General features: G+C 45.0%; 1 protein-coding gene across 2 annotated transcripts in view; it reads right to left on the reverse strand.

Moving 5' to 3' along the window:
- Positions 1 to 26025, reverse strand: part of C2CD3 (C2 domain containing 3 centriole elongation regulator) — a 494984-nt gene that overhangs the window by 245831 nt on the left and 223128 nt on the right. For both annotated transcript variants that reach the window (XM_078658566.1, XM_078658565.1), the window contains exon 25: positions 1702 to 1840. In XM_078658566.1, coding sequence (XP_078514692.1) covers positions 1702 to 1840 — 139 coding nt within the window. The remainder of the gene's footprint in view (positions 1 to 1701; positions 1841 to 26025) is intronic.

Raw genomic sequence — 26025 nt, forward strand, 5'->3', positions numbered from 1 at the left:
CCTTTTGTAGGTGGAATTGTCCTTAATTTCTACAAATAGCACAACAGGATACAGAATATTTTTGCCTGAGCCTGAAGATATCGAAAGAAGCCAGGATTTCAGAAGATTTACAGGTACTTTTGGTGTAAATAATTGGTGGTGCAGAAAAGAGGAATGCAGTGAAATAATAAAAACTTTATTGTTTTTCTGCATTTTCATACAGACAATTGACAAAGTCCTGATGAAAGTCCAGGAACTGGTTTCCTTGGACTAGAAACGCGTCAGCACATCTGAAGGAGCAATTTATAACATCAAGCGTTCCAACTGGCTGTGGCCAGTTGTCAAATCGTTCTCTAACTAACGTCTTGCTCTTTCTTTTTGACTTTGTCCCTCTTTTTTCTTTCTTCATGAATACAGATTAGGTCTATTGAATAATAATTGTACCAATTTATGTTTTGCGTTTGTATTGTGGATTATGTGTAGAATGTACGATAATTGTATAGTTGAAATGTATATATTGTTGTTTTGTAAATAGCTGTGTACAGGTTCAAGTGAAATATATTGAATGTATTTGTTCCTTTTCTGTATAATTTATATACAAAAAATAATTGTAAAATATCGAAGTAGATGGGTAGAAATAAAATACCAGGCCAAACGTAAAAGAATTTCTGTTTGTCCTATTGGTTTGAATAAGTGTTTAAAGAAAAGGAGGGGGCAGGCAAATTGTGTTTGTTACTACATATTAGGGTCCAGCCTACCCCACCCCTTATATGGGCCTAACTCCTTAGTTTTTCAAAAATCTATTGCATTTTAGCAAATTAAGCAGCCAACTGTAGCGAAACATTATACCCACGGCTAAATATCAGTATTATAATAGACATTAACATATGCTTGTATTTAGGGAAATCTGAACCTGCTTTTTAACTTCCCATTCTGTCTGTCTATCTGTGCAGCTGTTGTCCTGGTATACACGAAAGACAGCAAAGACAGTCACCCACAAGAAGTATACTTTTCTGTATTTTTCTGCTTTTAAAAATAAACAAAGACAGAAAAAACATTTTTCATCTGTGTGTGTTTATCTGTAAAAATCAGTAAAAACGGGAAACCGGGAGCCTTAAATATAAGACAATACTAAAGTAAGCTCCAAAGATACAGCTAGGTCATGACTGACTATAAAACTTTAACTATCGGTAACATCAGTTCCCCTTTTATAAAGTGCATGTCATGTTAGAATGGCAAAACTTGAACTGTTAAGTGAATACGCAGCTTAGATGACCCTCAATCTCACACTGCTGCAATGGGATGCAACATGTAACATTGCAGCAATAAAATAGTCAGGAGTCATTTATTAATTCTCCCTGCAGACACAAAATACAATACATTACAGTAGCATTCTAGAGCTAAGAGCTGCGCTAAGAGGCCATGTTTCAGTAAGTGCTGGTTTGGTATGGTAGAACATTACTTTCCAGTGAGACCCATGTGCTGTGACATCATGCCACCTGCCACAGAAGTGGACATCTGTATTGCATTATAATTAGGATTTCCATGCAAACAGACCATGTTGGAAATATAAGTACATGCTCAGTGGGAGTTCAAAGACTCTTCGGTGAGAAACCCACATTGTGACCTGTCTTATGTGAATTACGGCCCAGGAAAGAATAGCCCCCCTCACAAACAGGCAGAGTGTGCTGTGTAATGTCGACCACCTGAGCCTGTACATACCTGGTTTGTTGCTGAAAGTTCCAAACTGGCGAGTCTGTGTTCTCGATGACTGGTGTGGATATAGGCACATCATTATTGGCAACTGCAAATGAGACGCAGCAGCTTGGTGTTGATACACTGCGCTGTGTCAGGGGACTCCCTAAAACACAAGAAGAAACGTTCAGAGAAAAAAAAATTCTAGAAAAGGCTGGAGGACAAATTGTAAAACAGACTCAACTCTTGGAACAATATCCATATGTATTCGGATGATACCCCAGTCTACTTCTGGCAGAAAATTAAACCAGACAATCACAAGAGTACCACAACATACTTTTCACTAACGCAAGTTCACACCTGCGTTGGGAACAGCGCATTTTTATTCATAAATGGGTGCCCAGCCCCTATGTGTGTCATGCTGTCAAATTAAGAGGGCTTGGAAAAGTGCATTAGTGAAAGGCAGATCTGCTTAATTTTAGTCTTTGGTTTACGGTGCTCAGCACCGGCACTTAATCATCAACACCAGTGCTTTTCATGAGCACCTGTTAATGACATATTAATTTATAGTAGGGACTGGGAGATTAAGTGATTTGCACAGAATCACAGGATGTTGAGCCGACGCAGAGACTTCCCCAATTCCCAAGTTGACAGCTTTGGCCATTATGCCACATCTTCCCCGCACTTTCATAGTTAGTAGATGGTTCTGTTTTAGGCAGCGCTAATAGGAGAAATCGGCTGGTGCTATCTGCCTCTGACTAGAGCCCATGCTCTTATCATTATTATTATTTTCTCAAAGTAACCACTGATGCAGACCCTCAGTTTGAAGCTGTTGGTCCATCTTTCAGTGCAGGCGGGAAACCCAGCCTCAGTTTTCAAGAGAGGCAGTGATCCACCCCACATGCAAATAGTGTGTGACTGCACCCACCTGCAATGGGATTCCTAGCAACCTGTTGTTTCTCCCCCAAGGTGCATACGTAAGGGGGTGCACTGATTCTGCACTAAGTGGCAGACAATCTGCATGTCTCCAATTTGTTTGCTCTATGCTCACAGCAGTAATAAGGTGTGAGCGTAAAGGAATAATCTAATTTGCAAGGTGCAAGGTCGTTCAGGAAACGAGGGCCTGCCTCCCTGGCATTGTGTCAGTACATATTTTGCGTCAGCAAGATCCGTATTACAAAGGGGGCACGTACGAATCTGCAGCCTCTTATGTAATACCCAAGTGCCCACCGCCGCAAACAGTTGGCATCAACTCTGGTTGTGCCTCCAGAGCACTAAGTGTAATTCGGCCCTGGCTGGGTTTTAATTTTCATAAGCACTCGAGCTCTGAGCATCCCCACATCGAGATTAATTTGGTTTATAATTTTAATCAGAAATGTATGTAAAAAGTGCTTGTCTTTCAGTTGCTATAGTGCCTACGAAAAGACGCGCTCCATTGGGCACACTGGGCCAAGGGAGCAACTGATACAGAAGAGACCCTGCCGCCTCTTACACGGGACCCCCTATCTCTGCCCAGCCCCCTCTGCAGATAGGGATGGTTCGGGTGACTCTCAAGTTCAGGGTCAGGCAGACCTGAACCAGCTCACGCCGGCTGCTGTGTGCTCAGCCCCCACCCGCCGCCCCCACGGGCTCTCAATGCCATCCGACGGAAATAGTTCCCACGGAGTGCAAGGTCAGGTTCTGCGAAGCCGCCGCGTCTCACAGTAGCAAGAAGAGACACGTCAGGAGGAGCGAAGCCCCCTCCACAGACATAGCTGCCAAGGTTTGAGATTGCCAAGTGTGACATTTTCATAATTTCTCTGTAATTATGAGTGACATTCCAATGACTATGAGTGACACTTTTTGAGCGCAAGCAAAATCAAGCAATGAAGACTTGGAAAACATATTAATAACAGAAATTACACCAATTTGAGCAACAAGCCGCTCTAAAATGATGTAAAACTGATGGAAAGCACCAGAAACTGAAGCATCTAGTGCTATTCTAAGCTGATAGAACTATTAACCAAAACTTTGATAGTGCCCGCCATGCCACTACAAACAAAAAGACGTTTCTGTAAATTTGAAACCGGCGCAGTGTGCCTGCTGCTCACCTTGATTACAGAGAATAACATAATGACTGCTATAGTGGGGTTGCAGTGGGGGGAGATAAGGAGGCAGATGAGGATGTTTTCAAGATTGGGTGTCCTCACTTCAAAGCCCACATCATTGTTCGTTGGGGTACTGAATGTATACGAGGTGCAGACTCTCCACTACCAACAATTTTTAGCAGGTGTTCTGGTTTAATTTCTTCTGACAAACCGAAAATAAAAAGCTTTATTAATCACTTTCCTGACTGCTCGACCGTTATAAATCGGGTCAAACAAATGAGCACAGGGACATCCCTAGTATTAAGAGCACAAATAGTTTTCCGTGTTCAGAGGTTGATGTTTAATTATCTTGCACTTACTTTCATTAGATGCAGGCGACGAGCGGAGACGCACCGGGTTCCCATAACTGTTAAGACGCTCACCCACATTGCTGGCGGCTTGGGGTTTCAGCGCTCTATCGACTCCGGTCTGCAGAGGGTGCAATGCAATGCTGGCTGCAAGCAGACTCAGGCCTCGAGTCACATCGGGCCGGGCAATTAGAGTTTGCCACCCGGGGGTCTAGCCCGCCTTCAGGGATAGTGGTGTTGCCCGCTCAGCTGTCCTGACTCCTGTGATTTCCGGCTAAGCAGTCTAGTAACAGACTGTCATGGCGGCCACTGCACTGACTTCTCTCCGTCTCCCGGCTCGGCTGCTGTAATGATATTTTGTATGAAGCCGGGGAGAAGTATTATTAACTAGAGTGATAAGAGGCGATGGCCCGAGCTGGTATGAGCTGCAGAAAACAGGGCTGTGAGCGCTTCAACCGGCGCCAATGATTATTTGAAGCGACCCGGGGCATGACTATTAAATGCACCGCAAACTACCCAGTCGAGCCGCCCGTTCTAGCTCGCAAAATTATAAACTTCCCGCGCACGCTGCTGCGACAGGATGTGATGTCTCCTCCCAATGGTGTCATGCTGGTAATGAGAGCCGCGCTGCGTAAATTGGAAACATAAGATACATTAAGCAGTTAAGTGAGTGCTGCCAGCAAACTTAGCTCAACTGCGAGCCCAAGCGCCTGCTGCAGCAGCATGGGGAAGCCACGAGCGGCGCGCTGCCACAGACACTATTTTATCAGAGCGATTTTAGCGAAAGCTGACAGACACCGATATGCGTGACAATGCATTTCATTGCGGTAATGCGGATTACCACACTGAAATGCGCTAGTGTCACGCCTGATGCGTGACACTTGGCTGGGCTGCACAGAGAAACAGGAACCGAGGCCCGGGGAGAGCAAGACTTCCGCTTCGAGCTCGCGCGCGCTACGTCAGCGGCACCGCGGAAACGTTCTGGAATGTTCTTAGTATCAGACTGAACTCTGAGTGTGGGGGCTGATGTCACTTGCACAAGTGCCACCTTTGCCTACGTAACGCTTGTTTTTGTGCCCGAGTGTTTGGCACCTATTGCAGTATTATACCGCAAATTATACTTTGTTTTCTCTTGTAACCGCACACTTGTCACTTTTTCCTCTTGTGCACTTTTTACTACCTCATGTATTTTTGGTTGCTCACAATTTTTACTACCTCATGTATTTTGTTTGCTCACAATTGTCACTATTACCTTATGTAACGTAACGTATGCTTTTGTAATCTGTTCTTGTGTAATGTTTCTCATTATGTTTCATTTCTGTTCCTATTGTGAAGCGCCCTGACGCCTTCGGGTAAAGTCCGCGCTATATAAAAATGCATAAATAAAATAAATAATAAATAAACCGTGCAGGCCGGGGGGCTCATCGAAGGAGAGGGGGTGCTTATCTCACACGGAGTCAGAAGAGGGGTGTCTGGGCGCCATTTGAAATGCCCAAAGTGGGTCTCCCTTCTGTGGGCCATAATGATACTTACTACATATTTGAAAGGACTGAATTCCGGGCTCAATGATGCGGTTTAAAAAAAATATTTAATACGGTGCAGAACTTGCAGCAGGAGTAGTCCCAAATCGTACACTAGCAACATGTTCAATGAGCCTCAGGCTCCCCACTCACCTGCTTTGTACTGCAGATCTCAAGTGTGAATTAAAACAAGGCAACGCTGCCTCTCATCCTTACCAGATCGATCAGTGAGGCTACTAACTCCTGCTATATGTATGTGCAGGGTCGGATTGGTAACGCGGGCACTCAGGCAATGCCCGAGGGCCCTGTGACCAGTTCCAGCTGTGGGCTGTCTTTTTGCATCCCTCTGGGGCAGGGGCGGCTGGTGACATTTGAAAGTGGTGTGGCGTAAACTAATTTGCATATTGCACCGCAGCGATCGAGCGCAGCAATCGAGCGCAGCGAGCGAGCCCGAACCACCTTGCATCCATCCATACATCATTCATGCATCCACCCATCTATCCACCCACCCACCCTGCATTCATACATCCTTCATTCATGCATCCACCCATCCATCCATCATGCATCCACCCATCATGCATGCATCCATCCATACATCATTCATACATCCACCCATCCATCCACCCACCCATCCTGCATCCATACATCATTCATTCATGCACCCACCAATCCAACCATCGACCCATCCATCCATCCATCATGCATCCACCCATCATGCATGCATCCATCCATACATCATTCATGCATCCATCCATCCATCCACCCATTCATCATGCATCCACCCATCATGCATGCATCCATCCATGCATCCATACATCATCCATGCATCCACCCATCCATCCATCCTGCATCCATACATCATTCATTCATGCATCCACCCATCCATCCTGCATCCATCATTCATGCATCCATCCACCCATCATGCATGCATCCATCCATGCACCCATCCACCCAACGAAAAATCATTAATGCACCCACCCTGCATCAATCCATCATTCATGTATTTTTATGACCATATAAAAATAAATTATGGACTCTAACAAGCCTTTAGGATCGATGTTGAAGGATGTGCCAGTTTACATATTACATCACCCCTATCTTTTTATGCTGGAAACCTTCTACCGCCCATGTATTTTGCCATCCTGTAAGCCCTAGGTATGTACTATACAAATTCACATACAAACATACACCAACATGCATGCAGTAATAAATGCATATATCATGTTATTCGGCCTGTACCGTTTGTTAACATTTTGAAATTGTATAACCTTAGTTCAAAGAGTACATTATATTTGTGGTGACAAAGTTGTTAACTCATTTTCTGGAAAATGTTTATAAAATGAAATCTGTTGAAGGCTGTTGTTGCAACTATCAAAATAGAAATTCTGAGAATTTTTACATTTCCAAAACCCCATGCCGTGAAATAAACGGGTGACCTGGAATAGACGCACACATTTCTGCAGCAGATGCTTTAACACACTGAACTATCTCAAGTCATTTGTGCAAGCTAGTTTACTGGAACACCGAAAAACACACTCTTACCTTGCTGCCGGTCCCGGTCCGCGCCACCTCTGGGCTCTGCTCCCCACACGTCACAGGCTCACAGCGCTCCTGGCCAATCCTGGCGCCAGGGGCACAGGTACCCTCTCGCCCTCAGCACGCCCATTAGGGCTCCTGATGGGCATGTGCAACGCTGCCAAAACACAAGTGCGCATGCGTGGGCACAGGTAAAAATTCACCCTCCGTCCCCACGCATGCGTACTTGTGTTGCCGCCTGTACAATCATGTCAATGAATCAACATGACGCCCGCCCGGCGGTCTGACGTCATGTTGATTCATTGACATGATTGTCATGAGGGAGCTGCGGGCGGCATTGGGCAGGGGGGGCTACGCCCCCACGCCCCAATGGACGAACCGCGCCTGCTCTGGGGGCCCTGTTTTTTGGAGCAGTCTTGAGGCCCGATTTGGGTGGTTTCTGCATTGTTCGGATACCGCCAGTGGCCTAGTGGGTGCCCGAGTGGCCTTTCTGAGAGCAGATAGGCGTCCATTACCTCCCTTTTACCAAGGGGCAGAGGTGTCACTCCTTTTCTCTCAGTGGGCCAGCCCATTAATGTAAATATATTGAGCGGGAGCAAGGGGCCTGAGCAGAAGTGGCCTAATTTGTTTTCAGGTGTGTTTCACTAGTGTGAACGAATCCGTGCATTTTTCACCCCCCCCCCTCCACCCACACACACACCTTTTTTAAATAAAATTCCACTGAAGCAGTGTTTTGCGGAAAGGCAAAATGTGAGCCACTTTTTTTTTGCGTGCCCGGGTCGATTTTTAATCCCAATCCAACTCTGTGTATGTGCTTAGAAACCACAGACAATGAGAAACGTGAATTTGTTTTTTAATGTGTGATGCTGGGCATAAAGCAATAGGTGGCCGAGACCGGCTCACGAAACCAGATGTAAGCACCGGTAACTGGGGCATTATTAGACGGCACACTGTAGTGTGTGTTTTTATGTATGACATTTGCATCCCGCTGACAATGCTGGATGTGAACCCTGATCTTCGGGTTCAAAGGTCAGCATATTACCCAATAGACACATTCTGGAAACCCTTTAATGTTTAATCACACGTGGATTGTAAGTAGGCATGTACAGTCAATGTGAAGAAGCAATAGACACTTGGGGCCACATGTCAGAAGGGAACATTTTGCAAGTTTCTAATTGTGACTTTTTGCGACTTGCAATTAGGAAGTCGCAAAATGTGACGTACCAATGTGTCTCAGACACATTTAGCGAATCCCAATGGGGACACAATTGACATGCCTCATCAATATTCATGTGGCAGGTCGCTATTTCCGACCCATTTAGAATGGTCTGCAATCACAGAGATGGTGGCCTGATGGGGTCAGCAGACCACCATGTCTGTGATTTCTTTGTAAATAAGACAATTTTTAAAAAATGCGTCCCGTTTTCCTTAAAGGAAAACGGGATGTATTTAAAAAATAAAAAAGGTTTCCTTTTAATTTTTTGAGAGTAGGCAGTGGTCCGTGTGCCCACTGCTTGCTCTTATAAAATGTTAGCGCCCACATTCACAAAAGGGAAAAGGACCCCTTCCATTTGCGAATGGGTTAGCACCTCCTTCATGGAGTCGGTAAAATATGAAAGTTTTTGGACCGCAGTAATGTCACAAAACATTCTTACATCCCCGGCGACTTGCTGTTAGGAAGGGATTTCCTCAACACGCCCCTTCCTAATAACGATTTGCAAACCCTATTTTGCGAGTCGGGAATAGGTTTCCAACTCTCAAAATAGGGTTAGTACATGTGAAAAGGCTCTTTAGGGGTCGAGAAAAAGGCACGATTCTCCGTTTGCGACCAGTAAAACCTGTTGTTCATGTGGCCCTAAAATGCTATACATGAATTGCCTAATCAATAACAATTTGACAACATATTTATAAATGTTGAAAGAGCTGGCTAAGTTAGCTGAATTCTGCTAAGGTGTTCAGCTGAGCAATATGAATCAGACAAGTCAGTTTCATTTTCACACAAAAACAGAATCCGATGGTATTCGGGCGTGCGCACACACTCTCTCTCTCCTCTCTCATTTCCTGTGGTAATGCCACACTCTAAAATATTGACATCGTGCGTGTGGCATTTACAATGGATGGTATCTGCATCATTTTGAGTTCCATACTATAAAATGGAGGAAAATGCAGTAATAAGACATCAATTAAACTTTACCGAAGTGCATTTGGGCCGTTATTGTGAAAGGCTATATTCCGATCCCTGTGCAAACGAAGGGGAGTAAAAGCAATGGGGGGACTGGCCCTAGAGGACACCAGGCGTTTCCCCGGTGGGCCACCAGGGTGGGGGCCGGTTTTGGACCCCTGGGGATCCGTTTTTGTTACGGGTCGGTTTTGCAGCATAGCTGCAATATCTGCCCCATGTAACAAAAGCATCAGCGGTGAGACAGGAGTGGTGCTTTCCACTAGCATCCCTCCCCTGTCGGGACGGCCGAGCTGTTTGCCAGGGATGGTTTTGGTTCCCAGTCCGGCCGTGGAAAAAGCCCAGGATATAAGGCCAAATATACAGGATTTGGTATGTTAAACACTGATTCTGCATGTTATACATAATTTTCCAGTTGAAAACTCAAGGGGGTATTTATCACACGTGGTAAATACCTCATCACGGGATAATGCTACTATCCAGGTCTAGTAAATACCCCACCCTAGTAAGACAAGCTTATTTTGAGGATCTAACTCTGAATGTGTAGTTTTTGCTTGTCTGCATTTTGCAAGGTTTTTTTTGGTATCTAAAATCATGCAGGCAAAAACCCAAGGTTTGATAATTACTGCACTATCAGTATTTTAGTTCTCACCATAAGGGCAAAACTAAATTCCAATCCCCTTGCAAATGCTTGTTTGCACTGGGATCGGAACTATGAGTTGTGTGTCAATTATCACATTCTCAGAATTTTCTCTTGATATTCCAGCAGATCAAATGTGAAATTTATCACTAGAGAAAAGCACAGCAAAAAGGTAAACGGTGGAATTTAGTAGGTTAAATGCGAGTTTTACATGTTATGCCTTATTTAAAAGTTAATCAAGAAAAGAGAGATGACCCCACTAGTTCCAGGGAACAGGGTGCTCAAGACAAATAAAGCCAAAAAGGGAAATCCCTGGAAGCCACAATAGATCCTTATTCAAATCATTCTCTCAGTCTTTCATACCACCGTATTCAAGAACCAAATTGTTGTCCCCAATATATTTGCCAACTAAAATGTAGCGTTTACAAAGATTTTTATTAAAAAAGTTTTATCTTCTCTCATTCCGGAAATATTCCGAAAACATCTACATCAATAATCAAAAACAAAATCCAGTACATGTCATAGGTAAAGTTTATCCATTACATTTCATCATTAAAAACATTTATACAAAAACATTTTCAACATAAAAATATATAACACAAAATCACAGTTAATTCTAGTTACCCCCTTCGTTAAGCAATTCTAAAGCTCTTACTAGCTCTTACTCAGATCCAATAGCCCTATGTACTTTGTATGGAGCCCCAGTACCAGAATTCTTCTTATCATAATGAGCAGTGGTTCTATCGCCAGTAGGAAGAGGGCCGGTGATAGCGGGCATCCCTGTCTAGTGCCGCGTTCTAAGGTAAGTAGTTCTTATGTCCCTCCGTTAACTATAGCCTTATAGCCCGCCGTAGAGGGCTATACCGGCTATTAAAGGCCCTCTCCAGCGTTAAAGGCCCCGAGCCGAAGGCGAGGGCCTTTAACAAGGGAGAGGGACTTTAATAGCGGTATAACCCATCTACGAAGGGCTATAAGGCTATTAGAACATTCTGTCACTAAAGGACAGAATGTTCTAACAAAAAAACCAAAGCCTTTTGGGAGCGTGAGGGGATTGGAATCCCCTCAGGTTCCCTGAAGCCTTTGTTCACAGCCAGAGCTGTGAACAAAGAAACATTGGAATGTTGGTGCTCCAGGCTTATATCAGCCATTATAAGCCCGGAGCACTCCATTGTTTTTAATGGAGCTACCAACATTCCAATGTTCTAATACCACGCGTGCCTTGGTCTCGTTGTAGAGTGCAAGTAACATCTTCCTGTAGTTAGGTCCCAGGCCAAATTTCTGCATGCACTGGTCCAGGAATGGCCAGGACACTCTGTCAAATGCCTTCTCTGCGTCCAAGTCTATCATGACTGCGGCGTTGTCGCTTTTGGAGGCATGATTGATTATGTGGCAGAGCAGTCTAGTGTTGCCGTGGGACATTCTGTTTTTGAGGTAGCCTACCTGTGAGCAGTGTATGAGTTTGGGTAGGTGTGTATTGAGTCTGGTCACTAGGATTTTCGCATACATTTTGCAGTCCACGTTTATGAGGGAGATTGGTCTGTAGTTCTTGGGGTGTTGCGTGTCTTTCCCTTCTTTGGGTATTACTATAATGTTAGCTTCTGCCATTGTTGGTGTCATGCGGCCTTGTTGGACGCAGCTTGGAAACACGTCCTTCATCATGGGCTTAAGTATGGGTAGGAATTGCTTGTAGAATCTCGCTGTGAAGCCGTCTGGGCCTGGTGCTTTGTTATCTTTGAAGCTGCCTACTGCCCTTTCTATTTCGTCGCCTGTAATGTCTGATTCCAGTGTATCTCGCTGGGCATCAGTGAGTGCTGGCGTTGTGATATGTTCAAGGAGTGCCTTACCTCCGTCACAGCCTAAGGTGGTGTCTTTTTTGTAGAGCTGCTCATAGAAGTCTTTAAAGACATTCAGTATCTCCTTGTTTGCTGTCTGGGACTTGTTTTTGTTATCTGTGACTGCTGCTATCGAGTGTTGTTTCTGCTTGCTTTTGAGGTAGGAAGCTAGTGCTTTCCCTGCTTTGTTGGCGGTGCATAGATTTATGGCTTTGTACTTGTTAATCCAAGTTCCCGCCCTTTCACTAAGAAATCTGTTTAGCTCCTACTTTTTTTTCGTTAGTGTTGGGAGGGTGTTTTTGCTTCTCAAAATCTGGTCACCCTACCTCCAGGCTAACACTATTGGGTGAAAACTAGAATTCACTTTTCGTTGCAGCTCGTGTCTGATGACAGATCTGAAACGTTTTCAGTTCCTCTTCCTTTTCTGACGTGTACCCGCTTCTGCCACGCTTTCATGGTGGTTTCTGATGACTTCAGTGAGTTGCAGGGAGTGAGTGCTCGTGAGAGTCAGAGTGAGTCAGCACGTTGGTGGGTGTCAGCATGTCAGAGTGAGAACGGCAGAACACGTGCAGCGGGGAAAGTGGGGGTTGACGGGATCAGTGGTAAAGGCGTGCAGAATTTGGGTAATCTGCTTTTGTGTAAGTGTGTGAAATTATGACAAAATTACTCATAATTACAGAAAAAGCCCTTGGCACTTTATTTCAGCGCGAAATGTGCCCTCTTTGGATGCGAAAATGTATCTTGCGCCAAAACAATAATGCAACAGAACAAAAGCACTCCAAATAGCTGCTCGTGCCCTGTTGCTCTTGTGCACTCAATACATTTTTACAGTTGATGGCGAATTTGCTGTCAATGTCTAATGCAATTGGTGCGGAAATATTCGATGTTGCGTAATCGAATAATTTGGGGAATTTTCTTTAAAAAAAGTAATGCAAAATACTGAAACATAATGCAAATATCACCCAGGCCTAATCAGTAGTAATGGCTGAGCTAGAAAGGGATAAGTGAGAGTCAGGAAATGCGAGAGTGAGTGGGTCAGAGGGAGAGAATGTGTCAGAGACCGCCACCGACTGTGGGAGACTGAGGAGGAACATGCGTGAGAGAGCTCGACAGTACGGCTTACCTGATACAGTGAAACTGTAAGACAGCGAATGTCAGAAGGGAACGAGATATATGGAAAGACAGAGGAAAGGCAAGGCAAAAGAAGAGGGGAGGGAGAGGGAAGGATGGAGAGACAGAGAGAAGCAGAAAGGGAGAAGCGGACCTGTGGCACAGGGACCGAGGGACAGGGATTGTGTGACTGAAGCTTAACACACATTTGTTTGCGTAGCACTTTTCACCCTGAGTGGGATGGGTATGCCCAGACATGGGTCCCCTGCTCATTGTGCCACTGGATTCAAGCTAGCTGGGCTGATGAGGGGTAATACCCTTAAACCGTTCCCAGGATGCTTGTTTCCGGTCCAGGGAGGACCTGACTTGCCAGTTCAGTCTGAACTGTTCCCATGAGGCACAGGGTCCAGACTGATTTGCATATGGCTGGGTCTGAACTGGGGTGGCATGGTGAGAAAAAGAACGGTGCTTTAACCCAGATCTCTTGACTGGGGGTGAATGTATGATTCATTCAGCATTCCGTCCATCATTTGATGGTGTAGCACTTTTCACCCTGAGTGGGATGGGTATGACCAGACGTGGGTCCCTTGCTCATTGTGCCACTGGATTCAAGCTAGCCTTGCTGATGAAGGGTAATACCCTGAAACCGTTCCCAGGATGCTTGTTTCCGGTCCAGGGAGGACCTGGCTTGCCAGTTCGGTCTGAACTGTTCCCATGAGGCACAGGGTCAAGACTGATTTGCATATGGCTGGGCCTGAACTGGGATGGCATGGTGAGAAAAAGAACGGTGATTTAACCCAGATCTTTTGACTGGGGGTGAATGTATGATTTATTTAGCATTCCGTCCAGCATTTGTTTGCGTAGCACTTTTCACCCTGAGTGGGATGGGTATGCCCAGACGTGGGTCCCTTGCTCATTGTGCCACTGGATTCAAGCTAGCCTGGCTGATGAAGGGTAATACCCAGAAACCGGTCCCAGGATGCTTGTTTCTGGTCCGGGGAGGACCTGGCTTGGCAGTTCGGTCTGAACTGTTCTCATGAGGCACAGGGTCAAGACTGATTTGCATATGGCTGGGTCTAAACTGGGGTGGCATGGTGAGCAAGAGAACAATGGATTTAACCCAGATCTCTTGACTGGGGGTGAATGTATGATTTATTCAGCATTCTGTCCATCATTTGTTTGTGAAGCTTAACACGGAGCACATATTACAAGCAGATGTACACATGCACAGAAAATGGAAACAATAACTGATAGCCAAGCATCCTGTGCCACGGTACCTGCGGTCCAACGCTAGGATTAATCTGCATGTTCTCTAGGGACAGTTACTGCTGGGAAAGTAACAGCAGGATAATGTACTCTGCCTTAACCTGTAGCAAGGGGTTATGATGGACATTCTCTTACACACAAATTCTGATGGACAAAGCCTCCTCCACATAAAGTCCGATGGACATCTCCTGCGCATAAATTCTGATGGACACATTCGCCTGTGCTTGAATTCTGAAGCCTATATTCTCCTGCACATGATTTCTGTTGGACGTAATCTCAAGGGCATGAATTTTGATGCACACATCTCCAGCACAACTTGTGATGGATACATTCTCCCGCTGATGCATCGTGGTTGACACAATCTCCTGCGCCTAAATTCTAATGGACATAATCTCATGCACATGAATTATGATTGACACATTCTCATATGCTTGAACTCTGAGGGACACATTGTCCAGGGCTTGAATTCTGATGGACGTAATCTCATGCACAAGAATTCTGAAAGAATAAGTCTGTCCCTATGTGCATTTATTCACTCCTTGGATGAGATGTCTTTACATACATTTAAAACAAGAGGATGATTCACGTAGGCATAATCTACTGTTGCAAGACTCGTAAATAAATCTCACTGACAACTGTCCTTGTTTACTTGAATTCAGATGGATACACTGTCCAGTACAGGAATTTTGCTAGACACATTACCCAGTACACAAACTCATGCACTTGAATTCTGATAGACACAATCTCCTGCACTTTAATTCTAATGAACACTGTTAGACCTGGCATGTTTTCCCCCTGACTACTGCCAGCAACGCTCTCCTTGCTCCTAGCTACCCTCTCTATTGCAAACAGGACTCTTGGCACAAGACTTGAAAAGGTATTGAAAAGGTAAAACGTCCGCGGGACTAATCTTGGAGTTTATGCAAAAATAGAACCTCACTCAGCACCCTCGTAGATACATGCAGTTGTCCATAATGTAATGGATCAGTTTAACAATCACAAAAAGTGTCGAACACAACTTCACATTAGGCACCAATTCAAAGTAGATCAATTATATCCTTTCAAAAATGTAAGTAAGTGCAAAAGTCCATCAATTTGTATTCCACTCGTTGGTTTATTCAATAGGTACTCCCAGCAAGGATTCAGTCAACATATGTTTCGTCTAACATAGACTTTTTCAAGGTGATTTCAACTAAGATGTCTAGACATTCCTGGCATAACTATTCCTACCATGACGTCATACGATAAAATCCACAAACAAATTGTCAGACAAGCATCATTTATAGTAATGTAGTCCTCACAAATTAGTGTACTCTCATGCTCGATTGCAATGACTCTGGGTTTTTGTATGTCCTCCACTTTTTCAAAAAGCGATGTCTTGACAACGTGAGTAGTACCTCATGCAGACAAATGCGTTCGGAGTTTACTGGTAATGATGGCGTCTAAAAATAAAGCAGCAGTCCCAAAGGAAACGGTCCAGTCAGAAGGAGGTAACAAGTAGGCTTCCTCTCCGAAAAAGAGTAACTGCGTTATATGGGATGTGAGTCAGTGTAATCTGGGCCGCGTCACAGCGTTCGTTCCCCGTGGTGAATGAAAGTATTTATATTAGATTCATTTAGGTGGGAGTCCCCGGTAAGCTCCCTCACTAGGAAGTAGTTTATCCAACATGTGCTCCATCGCGGTCAACATGAACTTTTGATCCGGACTAGTGTGATCAAATAGCCATAGTTGACACTTTATGCTATTAGGCGCTATATTGCAGTTTTTTTTTTTAAATTCCTAACTCCTGTTCTACTGATTGGATTTTTGTTGTTTTGGTCTTAAATTATTTATCGCGTTGTATTCTCTTTATCTAAATTGGTGTGGGATTTTTCTTCTGTTGTCTTCCAACTTATTGCTGTTTGAAGTGCTGCAAATATACTTTACACATTGCCTCGAAGTTAAGCCTGACTGCTGTGTGCCAAGCTACCAGGGGGTTGAGCACAGGCCAATTTGGGGTTTGCTTGACCTTACCCTGATTAGGACTGTGGTTGCAGCTTAACCAGGGCTCAGGACTTGTGTTTGTGCAGTGCCATACAGTGATTTGGTGTACACTACCCTCCCATTACTAAGACCAATTTCAGTTTTAAAATCTCCCTGATTGATCTTTTAGTTTTAAATTCATTCCTACCCAACTGATTGTGTCTGTGATCTCACTTGCAAGGATGGAGTTTGAGCTTATCAACCTGGAGGGTTACACTGTGGCTCAACTCAAGTAGTTTTGCCAGGAGAGAGGGCTGCCTGCTAAAAGCAACACCAAGAAGGCCGAGATCTAAAAGGCCTTGAGGGCTTGGGCAGAGGCCCACCTATTGCCATTCACAATAGATGAAGAGGGTGATGTGGAGGGTTCAGAGCTGGGCTTGCAAGAAGTTATTGGAATGCAGTCTGGTGAAGAGGGCTGGGAGCAAGTTCCCAGGAAGGTCCCCCAAGATTTGGTCAGCTATATGCTGGTGCTCCTTAACCAGATGAAGTGCTTGTAGAAGAAAGATTAGGAACATCTAGAAGCCAGCCAGGAGGACATGAATTGGCAGTATGACTCTAGTTTTGTTTCAGCATAACCAAAAAGTGTAGGTTATGGAGGCCATGGCCCTACAAGACCATTGGTCTGGGCTTTATGAGGTGAAGGAGAACAGGAGTGATGGCACCCACTTGGTAGTCCCCAAGACTTCCAGGAACCCTTTAAGGGTCCTACATGTCAATAACCTGAAACCCCACTTCGGGAGGTCTGAGTTAACCATGCTCCTGGTCACGGATGATGGGGTGGAAGAGGAGAGTGAACCTCCTCCGACCTCTTTTATGTCAAGGTTGCAGGATGGGTCAGTGGATGGTGTCAGCCTATCCCCTGCACTGACCCCAGAGCAACAGAGAGACTGTTGCCAGTTGTTGGGACAGTTTACCTCTTTATTCTCATTTACCCCAGGACTCACTGCAAGGTGTACATATGATATCGACACTGGGAACAGTACACTTGTGAAGAGCAACATTTACAGGTTGTCTGGTAAGGTGAGAGCCAGCATTAAGGTGGATGTCTCAAAGATGCTAATGTTAGGGGTTATTGAGCCCTTTGACAGCCCTTGGTTCAGCGTAGTGGTGTTGGTCCTCTAGAACGTAGGTTCTGTGTGGATTACCGTGGGCTCAATTCAGTCACCAAGACAGACACACACCCCATTCCCAGAGCTCATAGATCAGCTAGGAGCCGCCAAGATCCTTACCAAGTTATAATGTCTGGGTACCGGAAGATTGCCTTGAATGAGGGTGCTAAAGAGAGGTCTGCATTCTCTACCCCAGTTCTGGGTCATGCCTTACAGGTTGAAGAATGACCCTTTTTATCTTGCTAACAGGGGCCCAGATATTAAAATTTACCTTTCACCCTTGGGAACTGGGACCACCTGTATAGCTTTTAACTTTTCACGTTCATACTCGCCAATCACTGCACACTCAGTAAGCATACCAGCTCCTCAGTAATCTGGAGTCGCAGCACACCCGGGACACATTCGGTGTCACTGTGGTGGGCCCGATGATGAAGCATGACACCAACTAGGTTGGTGTGTGAGGGCTTCATGACCAAACCTAATGGTTTGCCCACAGATGTACCTCCTGAGTCTCACTAACACAACCTAGCTAGTCCTATATTGATATTTCTCTGAAGAATGACCCTGCCATCTTCCAGAGGTTGGTCAACCAGGTTTCGGCTGGGTTGGAGAACTCCAGTGCCGCCTATCTAGATGACACTGCGGTCTTCAGTTCTAGCTGGGTGGACCACCTGTGCCACCTCAAAAAAGTGTTTCAGGCTATGCAGAAGGCATATCTTACTATCAAGACCAGTAAGTGCCATTTAGAGCATGGTTCAGTGGTGTACTTGGGTCACAAAGTGGGAGGAGGCAAGATGCAGCCCCTCCGGACCAAGATTGAAACTATTATGGCTTGGGTATGGCACCATTGTGTCAACCTTGTCAGAGCTGACTTCCAAGAAACACCCATGTTAGGTGATCTGAACAGAAGCGTGACAGAAAGCTTTTGACAACCTGGAGGAGGCCAAGTTCACAGTACTCGTGCTCAAGGCCCCTGACTTCTCCTAAGAGGTCATTGTGTAGACAGACGCCCCAGAGAATAGCATAAGGGCCCTGCTCTCTCAACTAAAAGAAAAAGAGGGCCTGGATCAACCTGTGGCCTTTATCAGTAGGAGATTACTTCCCCAGGAAAAGAGGTGAGGTTCAATAGACAGGAACGGCTTTGCTCTAGTCTGGGCACTGAATAAGCTGAGACTATTCTTGTTTGATGCTAACATCTAGTTTCAGACAGACCCCTCTGATGGTTAATGCAGATGAGGGGTAAAAACCCCAAACTGTTGAGGTGGTCCATCACACTACGTGGAATGGGCTATATGGTGGAACACCGCCCTGGCACAGACCATGCCAATGCAGATGGTCTCTCCCAGATCTTCCACCTTAGTGAAGAGAACTCCCAAGGAATTCTGTAGGATAGTTATCCCCACTTAGAGCTAGGGGGTGGAACAGGTGTTAGACCTGGTATACTTGGTGTGGTTTCCCTGACTTTTTGCCTTCAGACCTCCTGTTTTTCAGACTTCGTTTTTTAAGGGCTTTGGACTTTGTGCACTTTACCAGTGCTGAAAGTGCTTGTGCTCTTTCACTAAAACAAGGTGGAATTGGCTAAACCCAATTGGTACATTTAATTTACTTATAAGTCCCTATTAAAGGGGCACTACATGTGCCCAGAGCCTGCAAATTAAATGTTACTAGTGGGTCTGCAGCACTGATTGTGCCACCCATTTAAGTAGCCCTTTAAACATGGCCCAGGCCTGCCACTGCAGATCCTGCATTTGTAGTTGAAACTGCCAATTCTGCCTTGCAAAACAAAAACCTATATCCAGGACCAAACCTTCCTTTTTAATACATATGTCACCCCTTTCATAGGCCATGAACTGCCCGTAAGGCATGGTGCAATATATTTAAAATGTAGGACATATACTTACAAGTTTTACATGTCCTGTCATTGAAAAAAGTCTTTAATTTGTTTTTTTGGTACTGCAAGGCCTATCTCTCCCATAGGATAACATTGGAGTTGGTCTATTACGTTTCATAAGGGTAATTGCCAAAAAGGGAAGAGATAAAAAGTTCATGTTTGGTATCTCTTGAAACCTATTTTGAAATGCTAACTTATGGTGAAGTCGGATTTTAAATAGCACTTTTGAAAATGCCACTTTTAGAAAGTTAATTAACAAAAAGGGGAGTTTGGCCCAGGAAACTGTAGCCAGGTAGGGCCGAAATAAGTAGTGCACAACATTATACCTGGCTACTCCTTGATTTAACTGCTTCCCGTCCTATACGTGGGAACAATGATGTGAGACCCAGGCTTTGAAGTAATTACATAACATGATCGAACTACTGATCCGCTCAGTATTTGCAATTTTTTATTTAAAGACTTTTATATAGCGCTGGCTAGACCCGGAGGTATCAGAGCGCTTTACATGAGGTTCAACAGAATTACAAGATTACATCAGTTTCAATATACAACAGTTGCTAGAAAAACAATTACAAGATCATAGAGAACGAGATAAGTGGAGTATAGAGGGGAAGGGGGTAAGGGGAGATACAGCAGAAAGACAAAGGAAGGTCTGGTGAAGGTCGAGGGGGAGTCCCAAAACCCATCTCCTCTATAGCTATCAGGTAGCTCCACTGGGCTTTGGCCAAATAGCTAGGTCTCAAGGGAAACATAAAACGAGTATGGAGAAGAAGGAGGAGAGACATAGAGGGAGGATGGAGGAAGAGATGACAGGAGAGATGAAAGGAAGTCTGGCTGAAGACCGACTGGGTAGGTGACGTCCAAGGATGGAATCCCCGACCTTTCTCCCCTATAGCTAAACCAGGTAGCTCCATCGGGCATCAGGCAAAATAGCTAGATCTCACATGCCAAGGGAAAATTCACGGGTAAGCAGGGTGGGGACTAGGGCCAGGATAAGGTGAGGGCAGAGGTCAGTAGAAGGTAAGTGGAGAGGAGTAGAGCGGGGAGGAAAGAAAGAATTGCAGATGTTCGCATAAGGGTAGGCGCAGTCCTGGACGGGAAGAGAAAGTCAAAGTTCACCGGGGGGGGGGGGGGGGGGGGGGGGTGAAGAAGTCATCATTTTCGGCCATGATGGGATCGCTCTGGTCACCTCAGTGTTCTTACAGGTTCTTCTTTTTCACTGCAGCAGTTCTCTTTTTGAAGTCCACAATGGCTTCTTGCATTTGTTTATCCTTTTCTGATGAGTCCAAACCTGCAAGGATTTTTGATTGAGATGTGTCTGTGCACTGTGGATACCAGAAGCAACTTTGTGCCTGACTCCTCCTCGTACTGAGTGATAAAGGCAGTGTGAGACAGCTGATGGCGTCTCTGGCTCTCATGTCCAAGTAAGTATGCAGAGTATAGAAATGTTTCTTGCAGATTCGGGCCAGCTCATATTCTTTGTCTGTTCTCATCATGATAAATGCACAGTAAACATAACACTTTTTTAACATACATTCTCTTGTTTTTGCACCTTACGAAGAGGGCAGGAGCATCCATCATGCGTTTTCTCCACACACTCACTTTTAGAGCGCAGACGATGTATCACTGGGAGCTTAGAGCTGGTGCATGCGAGTCACAAGATGAGAGCATATGAATGTCAGCAGCCCTACATGCCAAGAACAGATGCATACTGGTAAGTAGCATATTCCGTTCGAGGCATGTGGGCTGCTGAATTCATATCTGTGCATAGAATGTATAGCAGTCTCTCCCTTAGCGGTGGCTACCTGTGCCAGCTGCAGCAGTCTGAAACTGATTTTTTAGAACAGCCTGTCCTACAGCCGCTTGCTGTTTGGAATGTACATCTACACAATAGTGTTTTGTGAAAGTATGTATGGTAGACCATGTGGCTGCTCTACATATTTCCTCTAGAGGAATGTTTCCATGGATGCCCCTAGTTTGCGTGTAGAATGCGCTCTTGGGGGAACTGTTAAAGTGCGTTTTGCTTTTAGATAACATATTTGAATGCACTTAACTATCCATCTGGCTAACCCAGATTTTGAAATGGGGTTGCCTTTGTGTTGTGGTGAAAAGGCAACAAACAACTGTTTAGTTTTTCGAAAATCCTTAGTTCTATCAATGTAGTATAGAAGTGCTCTCTTGCCATCTAGTGTGTGTAGAGCCCTTTCAGGTACTGACTGTGGATTTGGAAAGAACACTGGCAGTTCTATTGTCTGATTGACATGAAAATGGGATACCACCTTGGGCATAAATTTAGGGTTTGTTCTAAGAACTACCCTATTTGCATGTATTTGGATGAATGGCTCTTGAATAGTTAGGGCTTGTAGCTCGCTAACTCTTCTAAGTGAAGTAATTGCTACTAGAAAAGCCACTTTCCATGTTAGAAATTGTAATTCACATGAATGCAACGGCTCAAATGGTGGTCCCATTAGTCTGGTTAAAACGATGTTTAGGTTCCAGACAGGTGAAGGTGGGTGTTTTGGGGGGATTATCCTTTTGAGTCCCTCCATGAATGCTTTAATTGCAGGTACTCTAAACAGCGAAAGATGCTGTCTGTTCTGAAGATAATCTGCAATGGCAGCTAAGTGTATTCTTATAGATGAATAAGCTAGATTGCAACGATGTAGGTGCAAAAGATAGCAAATGATATTTTGCGTTGAAGCATCTAGTGGGTTTATGTCATTGTTATTACAGTAAATGACAAAACGCTTCCACTTTGCAGCGTAACAAGCTCTGGTAGTAGGTTTTCTTGCCTCCTTGATAATGTTCATACAGTCAGGAGGTAAGTTTAGGTACCCAAACTCTAAGACTTCAGGAGCCAGATTGCAAGGTTCAGTTGTTGCGGATCTGGGTGCTGTATGTCTCCATGGCTCTGAGTGAGAAGAGTGGGTGTTAGCCGCAGTCTTTGATGAGGCACCACGGAAAGTTCTAGGAACGTTGTGTACCATGGTTGACTCGCCCATGTTGGAGCAACCAGGATTAGTGTCAGTGAATGTTGGCGTAGTTTGCGTGCCACTAGGGGTATTAATGGTGCTCGGGGAAAAGCGTACGCAAATCTGCCTGACCAGTTCATCCATATCGCATTGCCCTGCAACTGCGGATGTGGAAACCTGGCGGCAAAGTACTGGCATTTTGCGTTTTCCCTTGTGGCGAACAGGTCTATCTCTGGTTGTCCCCACTGTTGGAAGTATGGTTGTAGCACTGTGGGATGAATCTCCCACTCGTGCATCTGTTGGCTGTATCTGCTGAGCAGATCCGCTATTTGGTTGTCCTTGCCTGGGAGGTGTTCCGCCATGAGAAAAATGTTTCTTTGAATGGCCCACTTCCACATGCTTTGGGCTAGATGTGATAGCTGTGGAGAGTGTGTTCCTCCCTGTTTCTGTATGTAGTACATTGCTGTCATGTTGTCCGTCCGGATCAACACAGTTTTGTTGCATAAATGTACTTTGAACGCTTTCATTGACAGAAAAACCGCCATCATTTCTAGCAAGTTGATGTGCATTTTCTTCTGTTGTGTTGTCCATAGGCCCTGCACTGTGTACAGAAGGAGATGGGCTCCCCATCCTATCAGGGATGCGTCCGTTGTCAACACTAATTGTGGTACAGGCTCTTGGAACAGTCGTCCCCTGTAAAGGTTTTGTGGATTCCACCAATGCAGAGAGTTGTAGGCACGACTGGTCACCAACACTAGGTCTTTCAATTGTCCTTGAGCCTGGTTCCCCTGCCGGCTAAGCACTCCTGTAGCGGACGCATGTGTAGTCTCGCGTGAGGGACTTTGAAGATGGACAAAGCCATCATGCCTATGAGTTGCATAAACACTCGGGCAGAGAGCGAGTGTTGGGGCTTGAACTTCTGGATCAGTAGCTGCATACTGTTTATTCTTGCAGCGTTTGGGTATGCTTTTGCTGCTAGAGTATTTATTGTTGCTCCCAGGTACTGCTGTACATGGGATGGCTGAAGGTGAGATTTTTGGTAGTTCAACGTGAAGCCTAGGCTGTGCAGTAGGCGAATAGTGTGGGACATGTGGCTGGCACATTGCTGGGCCGACTTTGCTTGTATTAGCCAGTCGTCCAGGTACGGATAGACGTGAATATGTTGTCTTCTTAAATGTGCAGCAACCGTTGCTAGGCATTTGGTGAACACTCTTGGGGCTGTCTTTACACCAAATGGAAGGACTTTGAATTGGTAATGTTGATTTAGTATTGTGAACCTGAGATACTTCCTGTGAGCAGGATGTATCGGTATGTGGAAGTATGCGTCTTTGAGGTCCAAAGTTGCGAGGAAGTCTCCTTGTTGCAGCAGTGGTAAAACTTGTTGTAGAGTGAGCATATGAAAATGCTCTGATAAAATGTATTGATTTAGGGGCCTGAGGTCTAAAATTGGTCTGAGAGACCCGTCCTTTTTGGGGATGAGGAAGTATAGTGAGTATACCCCTGTACCTTGATGTTCTAGTGGTACAAGCTCTATGGCCCCTTTTTGCAGCATGCTGATGACTTCTTGCTGCAATAAGTTTAGGTGTTCTACAGACATAGGACGGTGTCTTGGTGGTATGTTGGGTGGTGTGGAGGTTAGCTCTAGGCAATAGCCATCTTGGATAATTTGCCTTATCCATTTGTCTGTAGTGATGTTTTGCCAGACTGGTAGGAACTGCTGTAATCGTCCCCCGACCGGTGTTGTATGGTCTGGGGGTAGCGCTAAGGAGTCACTGTTTTGTGTTGGTAGAGGATCTGGTGGTATTATTCCCTCGTCCTCTGCCTTTGTTGTTATTGCCGCGGTATCCACCTCTATTGTTTTAATTGTAGGTGGTTTGCATATTTCCTTTGTAGTTTGTGGTCTGCTGTGATGAGTTACCCCTTGCAGCACCTCTGTAATTGGAGCGACGAAATGTTGTTGGGACTGTAAGGCTCCCATAGACTTAGCCGTCTCAGTGTCTTTTTTCATTTTGTCCAGTATTGTATCCACAGCTGGACCAAATAAATAGTCAGGATTTATTGGCTGGTTTAATAAAGTTGACTGGACTTCATTTTTGAAACCTGAAATGCGAAGCCACGCATGTCTCCTGAGCATAACACTGGTGTTAACAGATCTGGCCGCTGTATCTGCCACGTCTAGGGCACATTTAATAGAGGCGTTAGTTATTAACTTTCCCTCCTGTACTAGGTATTCAGCCTGTTCTTTGTAAGGTTCAGGTAAATACTGGAGAAGTGTCTCTAAGGTGTCATAGTGTGCCCTGTCGTACCTAGCTAATAAATAATAATAATAGGGCTTGCGTATTAGATATTCGCCATATGTTAGCAGCTTGAGCAGCTACCCTCTTCCCTGATGCCTCAAAGATCTTTGATTCTTTGTCAGGAGGTGGAGCTTCTCCCGGTGTTTGGGAGTTTGCACGTTTCGTGCATTGGATACCACCAAAGAATCCAAAGGCAGTTGTCCCTTAATATATGTAGGGTCTACTGGTGCTGGCCTGTATTTTCTCTCTATTCTGGGGTTAATTACCCGTGCCCTAGTTGTGTCCTTAAATATGTCACCTGCATGTTTAAGTACCCCTTTTAACATAGGCAGTGTTTTGACAGATCTTTCTGATGTGGCAAAGGTGTCAAAGAGGAAATCTTCCTCGATGGGGTCTGCATGCATTTCTATGTTGTGATGGAGGGCTGCCCTTTTTATTAATGCATTAAAAGCAGCTGTATCCTCTGTAGGAGAAGGCCTAGCAGGGTATGCAGGTGTATCTGGAATGGGTTGAGAGTCACCAGGATGTACAGGATCAACCCATGGTTGACCTTGATTGTCTGGGTCAGTGTCTGCTGGGTAATTATATTCTTCATTATATTCATCATCCACTTCTTCATCTGAGTGTGTGGGTGTATATGTGTATGGCTCAGGCCTAGTTGGTTTAATAGGCTCAAATAGAATAGGTGAAGTAGAACAGTCCCTTTTCTTTTTGAGTGGGATGACATGAGTCTGTTTATCAGTTTCTGGTCTGATTTTTCTTTTGTAGAGTGTGACTTTCCCAAAATTAGGGTCAATGAAAAGTTTTGACTGTTCTTCTGATGAGGGGTCTGGATACAAGATCTCCTGCTCAGCAGTTCTGGGCGTTTTTGCCAATGTTCTTGGTTTTGCTTGTTCCGGTTCGATACCGCTTTTTGGGTCGACCTTCGTTTTCGAGGAAGTTGGTAGGCCCAACTTGATTGGCCTGAGACCCCTCGGTGTTCCAACAGTCTTTTTAGGTTGTGCTTGTTTCTTCGGAGCCAAAGTTTTTATCGTTTCGGCGGTTTTTGTCGAGTCGATAGTACCTTTCTGACCTTGTTGCGTCCTAGTAACCTGTGGTTTCGGACCGCTGCTTTTTGGTCTCGGCTCGATGGCCTTTTTCGGGTCGATTTTCTTCGGCTCGATTGTCTTTGGTTGCACAGCCATTGGTCTGTTGACTCTCTGTTTGGGTTCGACAACTTTCTTCGGATCGAGTCCCTTTTTTGTGTTGTCGGCTGTCGGCGCCGATCTTGTCGGTTCGACGGCCCTTTCTTTTGGAGTGGATATAGGTGCGGTGGCCCTCGGCTCGACGACCCTTGTGTTCGACTCCGATAGATCGACATAGTTTGGTCCAAAGACCGTATTGTCGACGATCTTCTTTGGGATCGACTCCGATGGATCGACGTAGTTGGATGTATGACGTTACAACGCATACTTTTACATCGCATGCCTTTACAACACGGTATTTACAACGAATACCATTACAACGCATAGTGCTTTTAGGCGCTGGATAGTGATTTATTTAA

The sequence above is a fragment of the Lissotriton helveticus genome, chromosome 8 (assembly GCF_964261635.1).
Source record: "Lissotriton helveticus chromosome 8, aLisHel1.1, whole genome shotgun sequence".
NCBI lineage: Eukaryota > Metazoa > Chordata > Amphibia > Caudata > Salamandridae > Lissotriton > Lissotriton helveticus.